The sequence below is a fragment of the Schistocerca nitens genome, chromosome 8 (assembly GCF_023898315.1).
Source record: "Schistocerca nitens isolate TAMUIC-IGC-003100 chromosome 8, iqSchNite1.1, whole genome shotgun sequence".
In the NCBI taxonomy this organism is placed as follows: Eukaryota; Metazoa; Arthropoda; class Insecta; order Orthoptera; family Acrididae; genus Schistocerca; species Schistocerca nitens.
The window spans coordinates 120,560,856-120,573,112 of NC_064621.1; the positions used below are offsets into that span (position 1 = coordinate 120,560,856).

General features: G+C 39.5%; 1 protein-coding gene across 1 annotated transcript; it reads right to left on the reverse strand.

The window, feature by feature from the left end:
- Positions 1 to 243: 243 nt before the first annotated feature.
- Positions 244 to 3,123, reverse strand: LOC126198456 (uncharacterized). Its single transcript, XM_049934793.1, has 2 exons — positions 2,880 to 3,123; positions 244 to 482 (listed from the first exon to the last, which is right to left on the reverse strand). Exons 1-2 carry the CDS (start codon positions 3,091 to 3,093, stop codon positions 358 to 360), a joined length of 339 nt encoding a protein of 112 aa, XP_049790750.1. The 5' UTR covers positions 3,094 to 3,123; the 3' UTR covers positions 244 to 357.
- Positions 3,124 to 12,257: the final 9,134 nt, after the last annotated feature.

A 12,257-nucleotide genomic window follows, 5' to 3' on the forward strand; every position in this document is an offset into this window, starting at 1 on the left:
CTCTATACTGTAGATCATCATTCCTTAAGAACAAATACAATCTGCCTTCACCTCACAGTGCAAAGTACACAGATAATGATATAAAGCTTGTAGTATAATATCGGACCGAACATATCGTTTACACCCGAAAACTGGAACACTTATAAGATTTTGGAACTTTTGCAACTTTTTCCCATGTTTGGTTATTACCTGTGTGTGCACTTGATCTTACATTTATAGGACAATGAGTAATAGACACATATGTTTGCCACAAAGTACAGTGGTGCTTTATTTTCTCCAGATGAGTGCACGGTACAGTACAGTGGGAGCAGCTCCAGACTGCGCCTCTGCAGTGTGGCGCTCCCTAAGCAACAGCGACTACTTGCTGTGTGCAGCTCTGCGGGCGGCGCCTGACCTGGCATGGAGTCTGCTTCCAGCTCTGGACGCAATGTGTCGGCTGCCTGCACGTGCATGTTTCATGTGACCGGCCCTGGCGTGAGCACCTGCTCAACAATAAACGAAGAAGATGATGTTCTTGTGGCACCTGCGTACCCTCCTGTCTCATCAGAAAATGTTAGTCGGCTGAACAGCAACTTCTGTCTTCAGTTGACACAGATAAAAACCTTAAATTTGATAAGTATGTAACACATAGAAGAATTGGATCACACACAACTTGTTTTTCTAACTGATTTCCTTTGGAGTAATTGCTGCTTCAAATATCAAGAGCACTGCTCTAAGCTATAACTTTCCGTTGTAGCATATCCAGCTGTACACAGTGTAGCTTTAAGTGGATATTTTACACTATAGTGATCTGATATATACAGGGTGATTTTCATTAATGTTTAAAAACTCTCAGTGGTGTATATGACTATGAGACAAGAAATTTAATACAAGATTCATGGAGCCCCAAACGTCAGCAAATATCCACAATGTGGTTGACGAATGATGAACATGTTACATGACCAGTTCATGTATCTCCCCACACGTTCAGTGGTAGTGGTCAGTACTAAACACTGCTGTGCTAGCGTAGTACTTTTTCCTAATGGTAAACAGATTCATTAAGTCTTGTAGTGCCACTACCATGAGCACTACCGTATCACATTGGATAATGCAAGAATAAACGCGGAATAACCATGTGGAGCAATGTGTAGAAGTGCCACTACAGTGTGGGTGGGATAGACTGATCTAGCCGCTGCACTTGCACTAAGGTATGTATCCCTTGGTACCATCACATGTTCAACATTTGTCATCCACTTGGTTGGTGGATTTCCTGAAATTTGCTACCATATGTGTCTCATGTCAAATTACTTATCTCAGAGTCATCTACGTCACTTTTGGTTTCATAAACAGTAATATGAATCGCCCTGTATCTTTATAATTTGGATGAATCACAAGCAGGTATAAGCTATGTACCTGTGATAACTTCAACTCCATCACTGCTAAACATACCTCCTTGTAGAGGTCGGAAGTATGCACACATCTTAAGCTGTAAGACTTGTGGCATTTTTATGATAAAATCTAATTTCTGTGACTTGCTCTTGAGATGACTCCTGAGACATGTTAAAGCGCTTAAAAAAATCAGGCAAGAAGACAGCTTGCAATCTCCCTGATGGGCACTATGAATATTCGAAACATATGATTAACGTTTAACCATATTTCAGTGAATTTTCAACTATTTTTCTAAATTTGTGTGTTGGCACATACGTATTGTCCTACTAGAAAGAGTATTTACAGTAATTTTCTTTCTGATCTAAAAGAAGGATTAAATGACCACTAACTAAATGGTTAGCTCAGAAAGTATAGTATGTGTTGCTCAAAAGACATCATGTTCTTCCAAATTAGAAAACTCTTAGATTGATTACTGAGTACTTGCAATTCTACATCCTAATTCTAAAACTACTTTCTGCTTTATGAGGCTTGTTTCATTAAGGTGTTGCATTCAGGTACACTGTGATAATTTTTTAATGTTGTATGTATTAAAAATACTTACATATCACAACAAAAATTACAATCCGGCTTAAAGATTGTAGTTAATCAGCAGGATCAGAAACACATTCCTTATACTCTTCCTTAAAAGAATGACATTACAAAATGTTGAAGAAGCAGTTTTTGTCTTATACGTTTGTCTATAACAGCGACAGTACATTAGTGGTTCTCTAGTAATCATTACCCTTGTAATCAAGTAACTGGTCTGCTGATTGTATCTTGTGCAAACTATTCTTGTAGGTTCATAACGTAACACAAATACCAACAGAAAAAAACACATAAAGTGCAGCGAGTAATGGTAGCGTCTTTGTTAGTTCTTTCATAATGTTGCACTTACTGGATGCCAACATACTATCACTGGTTCTCATGAGAGAAGTAAGAGACTTTAGGAGTTGGTTTTACATCTTACTGTTAATATCGTATCCTGTTCAGCAAGTGTCATTTGTGTATAATTTTATAACAAAAACTTTGTAAAACCCCTCATACAAGATTTATTGAAATGTGTTATTTGAACATTATTTTCTTAAGCCATTTGAGTATTAGCTATCTTCAACATACAATAAGTAATTCTCCTTTTGGGGTCGATGTAAACCAATTGGGCCTTAAGCAGGATCCGTATTTAGCAAATATAACTGTTTTAACGAGCCACACAACCACAGTGAAAGAACACTGAGGTTGAATGTAGCAGTATATTTAATGTATTCAGTAATGGTATAAAAATAAAAACAAAGGTCCTTGAACCACCTGTCTCGTCTAGAGACGAATACCTTCAGCTTTTAAAGTGTCAGAATAATGTACATTATCAACTAGGGACTTAAACCTACAAGAAAGTACACATAGACTCGCAGTCGACACCATAACCTGATGCAGCGAATGCTACGCCGTGCATTCTGCCCGCCTCAGCTGCTGTTTACCTTTGGCTGCCCGCCTGCTCTCTCCACTCAGACCCTCCTCATCACCGCTGTCGTCGGCGTCGGCGTCTGCTGAGCCGTCGGCGTCGTCGTCATCAGCGTCTCTGTTCTCGGCTGCTTCATCCACCGCTTCATCTTCATCGTCTGCAACAGCGAACGGCGTGCAGTACGCCACGAGTAACACTCCAGCGATCAGCAGGACAAGGGACGCCTTCATGGCTGCAGTGTCTTCTACTACGTTGGATGCCTCAATACAAGTGCCATTAGTGAGCACACCGACCTCTTCTTATACGGCGTGTCGGACTCTTATCTCCCAAATTGTGGCACGCAAGGACAGCTACTTAGTGTGTACTTCAAAAGCGCGATTGGCCACATCGTCGTCATAACTTACTGCCACAAGTATCTTGGGGGACTTGGTATGAAACCTTGATGCTGAAGGTTATACGAGACGGAGGAAAACTGTAAGCAATTGTAAGCAACTTGAACGATGGATTTCTCTCCTTCGTATGGGAAGTGCATACAACAGCACTGACTTAGAATAACGACTAATTTAAAAATGCGTAGGACTTTCATCTACTGTTAATCTGTTCATTGTTCTCGTTGCCTTACGCAACAATTGTCCTTACTTAGCTAAAACTGTAGAATGTTTTCCCATCATCCTCCGATATCTTATGTTGAAAATCGGCATCTCTTTGTACCAATAACTAACAGTAATCTTTGAATTTGTTTATCATGAAGCATAAGTTTGTCTTATGCAACCTATGCAGTTGTTAAGAGTTTCCCTAAATTCTCTTTACCGTAGATCATTACAGGTAGGTAGACTGTGAACCCCAACATCGACGCTTGGTGCCATGCAACTACATTCCACATTGGTGATTTTCTTTCAGTTCTTTCATCGTTTCTCCCATTCAGACAAAAATAGCAACAGTGAGAACCATTAGGCAGTTATCACTTCCACATCTGCATCTACATCCATACTCCGCAAGCCACCTGACGGTGTGTGGCGGAGGGTTCGTTGAGTACCTCTATTGGTTTCTCCTTCTATTCCAGTCTCGTATTGTTCGTGGAAGAAAAGATTGTCGGTATGCCTCCGTGTGTGCTCTAATCTCTGTGATTTTATCCTCATGGTCTCTTCACGAAATATACGTAGGAGGGAGCAATATACTGCCTGACTCCTCAGTGAAGGTATGTCGTCGAAACTTCAACAAAAGCCCGTACCGAGCTACTGAGCGTCTCTCTTGCAGAGTCTTCCACTGGAGTTTATCCAGTAACGCTTTCCTTTGACGAAGTCCGCTGCTCTCCGTTGGATCTTCTCTGTCTCTTCTATCAACCCTATCTGGTATGGATCCCACACTGGTGAGCAGTATTCAAGCAGTGGGAGAACAAGTTTCTGTAACCTGCTTCCTTTGTTTTCGGACTGCATTTCCTAAGGATTCTTCCAATGAATCTCAGTCTGGCATATGCTTTACCGACTATTAACTTTACATGGTCACTCCAGTTTAAATCACTCTTAATGCCTACACCTAGATAATTTATGGAAGTAACTGCTTCCAGTTGTAGCTAAATGATAAAGGATCCTTCTTTCTGTGTATTTGCAGCACATTGCACTTGTCTACATTTAGATTCAGTTGCCATTCCCTGCACCATGCGTCAATTCGTTGCAGATCCTCCTGGATTTCAGTACAATTTTCCATTGTTACAACCTCTCGATATACTACAGCATCATCCGCAAAAAGCCTCAGTGAAATTACAATGTTGTCCACAAGGTCATTTATATATATTCTGAATAGCAACGGTCCTACGACACTCCCCTTCGACACACCTGAATCACTCTTACTTCGGAAGACTCCTCTCCATTGAGAATGGCATGCGGTGTTCTGTTATCTAGGAACTCTTCAATTCAATCACACAACTGGTCTGATAGTCCATATTCTCTTACTTTGTTCATTAAACGACTGTGAGGAACTGTATCAAACGCCTTGCGGAAGTCAAGAAACACGGCATCTACCTCGGAACCTGTGTCTATGGCCCTCTGTCTCGTGGGCGAATAGCGCGGGGGCTTGAATTTCACACGATCGTGTTTTTCGAAATCCATGCTGTTTCCTACAGAGTAGATAGTGTCCAGAAAAGTCATACTCGAAGATAATACGTGTTCCAAAACTCTACAACTGATCGACGTTAGAGATATAGGTCTATAGTAGTGTACATCTGTTCGACGTCCCTTCTTGAAAACGGAACGCTACGCTCTTCCAGAGACCTACGGTACACCGCTGCAAGAAGGGGCAAGTTCCTTCGCGTACTCTATGTAAAATCGAACTGGTATCCCATCAGGTTCAGAAGCCTTTCCTCTTTTGAGTGATTTTATTTGTTTTTCTATCCCTCTGTCATCTATTTCGATATCTACCATTTTGTCATCTGTGCTACAATCTACAGAAGGAACTACAGTGCAGTCTTCCTTTGTGAAACAGCTTTGGAAAAAGACATTTACTATTTCGGTCTTTAGTCTGTCATCCTCTGTTTCAGTACCATTTTGGTCACAGAGTGTCTGGACATTTTGTTTTGATCCACCTACCGTTTTGACATAAGACCAAAATTTCGTAATCTTCCATTTTTCCTTAGTCACGCTTTTTGTGTATGGACTGACCCAAATTCGATGGGGTACACCACGTCTCTCCAGTCCGATGTTTATCAAACTTTGAGCCGTTGTTCATCACATAGTGAGTATTAATAATTAAACTTTCTTTCCATCCTGAACTGATACCCATCTTCAACATCATTATGACGCGTGATCCCTACACGGGGACTGATGACCATAGATGTTAAGTCCCATAGTGCTCAGAGCCAGCCGTGATCCCTACAGACACTGCTACATTCTTATATACGTTGTGGCTCGGAAGCAAACTGACTCCAAAGGCATTCTTCACGAACGAATGACAGCAATGAAGCAAGTTGCGTAAAAGATAACTTCTTAGTATCTTCTGAATTTAACAGGGGTAACCTCTTTTTTAAAAGTAAATAGTTCTGTATGAAATACACAGGTCAACCAACACACAACAGCACAGTTTAGTTAAAGGAGGCATATAGCTGCTAAATTGAAATAGATCCTTATAAAACAAGCTGTTTACATCCCTTAACGATCATTCAAGTGGGAAAACTTTCAACAGGATAGAATACCGGAAAATTGTAACGAAAAGTGAACTCGGAAATCAAACGTTCTTCACAGATACAAACTGTATCCTGCAATTCGAAAAAGTAACTGCAGTCATCAGTTAGCGTTACGACTAACTATACAAAGTTAACATATACCACGCCCCCAAACTACCAACGGAAAAGTATTGCTAACCGGATCTCACCAGATAAACGCCCATTTCTCGATTGCGTGCTCACCGTCTGTGAGCGGAGGTCAGTAGCGTACTCGCCCCTTTTGTCACGTGCAGACCGCGAGCATGCCAGCATGACCATCGTTCATGGAGGCAGGAGGGAGAGTGTCTAAAACTGTAGTTCTAATTTCCCTCTGAGGTTGTGGAGAAGTTCCACGTCATCCAGCAATGGCGGTAATGATCCCGAGCGCTGTATAATCTCTAGACAAGTTTTGCCGCTATCGCGACCACCTCTCCAATGAAATTACAAGATTTCGGCAGATCATCAGCAAGAGTAAATCTTTTTGCCAATTTTGTAGGGAAGTTGAGCATGAGCAAAAGTCAACTGCCATGCAATTCACGTTCCATAACACCCACTGAGACAGTCTTACGATTCCCACAGAAAACTTCCAACCACCATTTGCTATTAGTGAAGGAGACATTCCCCTATGTAGGCATCGCACCTTAGCAAGAGGGCTTTCTCCCATTATGTAAACGTGCCGGCCTTTAGTCGGACGAACCAAGGTGCTTGGTGGATGCACTGGCCACGAAGACCACTTAATGTACACATTTATGGCCGTGGCCACGGTGAAATAATTGCGCCCATGCGCGATTTAGAGAGCTATTAGAGCGCTGTGCCGAATAAACGTAAAAATACAGCTTCTCACTTTCTGAAATGAACAGCTTTTTCAATTCCTAAAGTGACCATAGCCAATATGTGGAATTACATGTGTATTATGGCGTTGTATACACAATTTTGTGTAACGAACTATCTTTCTGGATGATCCTGTCAATGCTTCAATGCTGCATTACATTTTGTGATCTTGTGGAGTAAACTCAAATATTTAGTGGAAATTGGTGACCAGTTCTGATAATTACCTAATTTTCAAGAATAATGGATATATTTTGAGTGATCTGTTATTAAAATGTTGATGTTGTAATATGATGATCCCCCTTGAGTTTGTTGTTATGTATGATCTTAACGTCAGTGGGGTGTATTTCTTCCAGATATATCTTTGATTTTGACCTATTCTGTTGGATCCATGCGTCTCTCACACAGTTAACGGCTATAAGGATAAATGGACTAATAGCACAGTTGGAACAGTGTACATCCAGTATCTGATATTACAATTACGCAGATGTGGATCAAAGATGCGTCTTTATGTTCTTTGTTACAGTGCTATAATCTGTAATGTATTTACTGTTGTCTCACATAACAGCTGTGTGCTTTCATGTTACACACTTTGTTATATGTGATTCTGTTTTTCTTTGGTGCTGTAGACCTGATGATGGTCTGATCCTAGACCAAAATCGATTGTCTGTTATAAAATATATCGTTAAGACTGGGTATTGCATAATGCAGTTCTTAACATTCATTACACTTGTATAGCTCCACATCCATAAAACGTCTCCTGTGTTGCCGAGTAAAGGAAAATTTGTGGTCAAGATGTACCAAAGAACCAAATTAAAGTTATTTACGTGTGTAAAACCAAAGGGATTTGTAAGGAAGTGTGTTTCGTTGAAAACGATTCCAGCTTTTTCTACATGAATATCAAGGTTAGGAGTGATGTGTGTGAGCGCATCAAGATATATTGTAAAGAGAAATGGCTTAAGGTTGAATTAAAAGCAATACATAGATATGGAAACCATCCTCTATAGAATGGAGAATTTAGAGGGATGTGTTGGTACATAAATATGTATTGATGTTGTACATAAATTTATTGACAATGAATAGCAAGTAATCAAAGACAGGCATGGTAAGAAAATTAACATACTGGTTGACTTACATAATACTCTGGACACATTTATTGACCCTAGTCTTACGTTTAATGACTGTATTGTGTACTTGTCGAGTATGAATATGCTTAGCAAATGCTTAAAATTTAATGTTGCACCCGGACTTAATGAGAAAAATACATAAGAAATGGTAGTTCATTCTAATCTGACAATTGGCTGAATGACAGGTTCATAATTGAGCTAAAAATAGGATACTGTGTAAAATAGCTAGATCATGAAAGACCAAGGAAAGGCAAAGGTTTTCCAAAAGTGACCTAGGAATTATTGGTACAGACAATAACCAATTAAATGTAGTACAGTCATTAAATTTCAAAGCACACAGAGGCAGTTCACTTGTTATCATTACTAAAGTGCATATATAACGAAAATTTTTTTTGGCAGATTCCTAAAGCTCACACTGGTAAATACAGAGACGAAATTAAGGGGGAGGTAATAAATCCTATTCCATTTTTACTGGCATTCAAAAGAAAATGTGTATACCAATGAACTCAAGTTCTAATAAACTTAGAGTTTACTACTGAAAACTACAGATTCCAAAATAGTCACATGTTAAAAAATACAACAGAACTGATGCAGTTCAGCTTAGAGGTTACAACCACTGCAGCTAAATTCATACCGTTAGAGCTTAGCAATCCATATGCAAATGGACCAGTTGAAGAAATAATTAACATCATCAAAAATAATCGACTGACATACAAGAAAATGAATAACTAGCAAATTGTATTGGTATGTGATCAATTCAGGATAGTTTTGTCTCAAAAGTATTTTGTATTCAATTTGACCTTCGGCAGATAGCGAAATGGTTTAGGAATTAGTAATCCCCCAGCAGGGACACTAGCAAACATTTTCATGGATGTTTCAGAAAATTAATTTTTACACTTAACAACTATAAAAGCTGCTTTGATGACATGCTCATACTTTTCAGTTGCAGTACAACATAGATTGAACACCTACACAGTAACTTAAATGAGCTACTTCCTAATATCAACTATGTTATGAAGGTAGAAGAAAATAATTTTATAAGCTATCTTCTTTTTGAAGATATCCAAACTTCATGAATGGCATACTTACAACATATTTAGAAAACTAACAACCACAGATGCCATATACACTTGTCTTCATTTCATCCCATATGTTTTTAAGTGTGCACTTTTCATGCCATGATGACATGTTCAGTTGATTACCCGTATCTGTAGAAAGTATAGACAGTGAGAGTAACATTTTACATCATGTAGTTGTTGACAATGGGTCTGACCTTATGTCAGGAGAAAAGGTTTACGAGAGACAGATTTGATTAAAAGAGAAGTACAGACAACAAGTGATAAGGCTACAGAAAATAAGAAATAAAGGAAACCCTACGTTTGTAATGATGCCATATTTAGGCAAAGATCCCTGATAGAATAGAACATGTTTCTGAAGTGTTACCGCTAAAGTGGTTTTTCAAATAAATAATGAGGTAAGGGAAATTGTTAAGGCACAAGATAGAGAACGAAGATGTATATGATAAATCAGAGGTGTCTAAATTCATCTGTGGTCTATATGATGATACATAGACAAACAAGAAGGAAGCTTACGATAAGAATCAAAGAACGCTGTAATCCCACTCATAAAGCTGCTTTGAGTGACTAAAACACATGAACTTACAAAAGGGCACACTGAAGAAAACATCAAAAACCTTGTATATACTGAAAGAAGGTGTTGTTATAAAAGTAGAGATATATATTAATCAGAAGAGCCCCTATAAAGAAGTGAAAGACCTTAAGAACACAATGTCCTTTGGTAACCTTTCCAATGTTTTTGACATTATGCACAAGTAATTCCACATATTGCCTATGGTTAAGTTAGGAATTGAAACAACTGTTCATTTCGGCCTGTGAGAAGCTGTATGTTTCCAAGTATTCTGCACGGCAGCCTAATAAAAAGAAATGGCAGATGGACCCAATCGTTTAACCATTGCCACCGCCATAAATGTGTAACTTTAAGTGGTCTTCAGGGTCAGTGCATCCACCACGCTCGCTGGTTCCTCTGACTCAAGGCTGGCATATGATGGAAGATAATACACTGGGCTGTTAGAATGCGCTCTTACCAAGGTGCGATGATTACATGAGTGTATGTCTCCTTCAGTTAAAGGGGTGGTGGTTGGAAGTTTCCTGTGGAATCGCTAGAATCTGGTCTCAGTGGGTGTCATGGAAATTGACCTTCTAGACAATTATCTTCTTTTTATGCCACATTACCCTACAAAATAAGCAAAAAGTTTCACTCTTGCTTGTGCTCTGCAGAAATCTTGAAATTTCATTGGAGAGGTGGTCGCAATAGCGGCAAAAAGTATCTAGAGATTGTACAGCGCTCGCAATCATTACTGTCGTTGCTGGATGACTTGGAACTTCTCCAAAACCTGAGAGAGAAGTTAGAACTGCAGTTTTAGACACTCTGCCTCATGCCTCCATGAACGACGGTCTTGCTGTCATCCTCACGGGCTGCACATGATAAAAGGGACCAGTACACTACGGATCTCCGGCCACAGCCAGCGCGCACGGAATCGAGTGATGGGCGTTTATCTGCTGAGATTCGGGTAGCAATGCTTTCTCGTGGAGTAGTTTGCGGGGCGTGGTATATGTTAACTTTGTAGAGTTAGTCGTAACGGTAATTGACTACTGCAGTTAGTTTTTCGAATTGCAGGATACCTTTTGCATCTGTGAAGAATGTTTGATTTCCGAGTTCACTTTTCGTTACAACTTTCCGGTATTCTATCTTGTTGAAAGTTTTCTCACTTGAATGCTCGTTAATGGATATAAACAGCTTCTTTTATAAGGCTGTATTTTCATTTAACAGAAAGACGCCACCTTTAACTAAACTCTGCTTTTGTGAAGTGGTTGACCAATGTATTTCATACAGAACTATTTACATTTAAAGATGAGGTTACCCCTGTTAAAAACAGAAGTTAATAAGTAGTTATCCTTTACGCATATCGTTTCATTGTCTTTTATAAGGAAACTTGCATGATTGCATAGGGAGCTTCATTTCATTTTCTGATCACAGGTACTTTAATTTTGCATTCTCGGCATATGCACACTACGGCCAGAACCACCCCACCTAACACTTCCTAAACGTGAAGTTGATTTATAAGCAGCCAAGAAAGATTCAGGCTACATTGAATGGCATTTTAATTTTGCATTCTCGGCATATGCACACAACGGCCAGAACCACCCCATCTCACACTTCCTAAACGTGAAGTTGATTTATAAGCAGCCAAGAAAGATTCAGGCTACATGGAATGGCATTTGTAGCATATTACTCAATGACAAACTAGGTCTGATTGTTAATATCGATTTGCATCACACACTGCCTGTAACTGCCGAGCTATGTAATACGTTGCTGTAGTAAATTCGTAAACTAATAAAGTAGAAGGTTAAGACGGAAAAGACTAAAATCTTATTTTATTTTATAAGGAAAATCAGGAATTCTAGATGTACACTCGGAATATACGAATTGTCCTTTCAGCTAAATGTCTAAGATGAGCAATCAGTTATTTTTAGAATGAGCATACGAGCCGCATGTCTCACGTTCTAAATAGGCGTCAAGACAAGTATGTAAAAGAGACGGAAGACTAGTCGAATATGCGTAGCGAAAAGTCTCACTGCCATTTGTGGCGGTTAGATTGCCAGCAACGTGTCCATAGACACCCTACTGAAAGCTCATAAGAAGCAGTTCTGCTGTTATACCCTTGATAACTGGGTTGCCAATTGCAATATGCTAATCAAACACTGCAGTTAATGGCACAGATGTCTTTAGGAACGAACAGACTTACAAATGGAATAACTGACCTTCTGATCTGTCACCCACAGAGCATGTCTGGCAAGACGAAAGCTTCGAGACCGACACAGCAAGGATTTCATTCAAGAGATTCGTGAAAAATGCGTTTGGTGTCTGGTTGCTTCCGAGCCACAGCGTATAAAATAAAGTCTCAGTGTCTGTATGGATCACACGTCTTACTGATGTTGATAATGAGCATTAGTTCAGCATGGAAACAATGTTTAATAATTAATACCCAATATGTGATGAACGACGCCTCAAAGTCAGATAAACATCGGAGTGGAGACACGTGATGTATCCCATCCTATTTGGGTCAGTCCATATACAAATAGCGTGATTAATAAAGAAAGAAAAATGGAAGACTATGACGGAAGAGATAACCGGCTAATGGTTCTCACCGTTGCTATTTTTG

What these genes read in the sequence shown, in the direction of transcription:
- LOC126198456 (XM_049934793.1), bottom strand. Translation starts at nt 3,093, where the DNA reads ATGAAGGCGTCCCTTGTCCTGCTGATCGCTGGAGTGTTACTCGTGGCG. An exon ending in GAGCAGGCGGGCAGCCAAAG is followed by an intron (nt 483 to 2,879) that starts GTAAACAGCAGC and finishes ATTGTTGAGCAG; the next exon opens with GTGCTCACGCCAGGGCCGGT.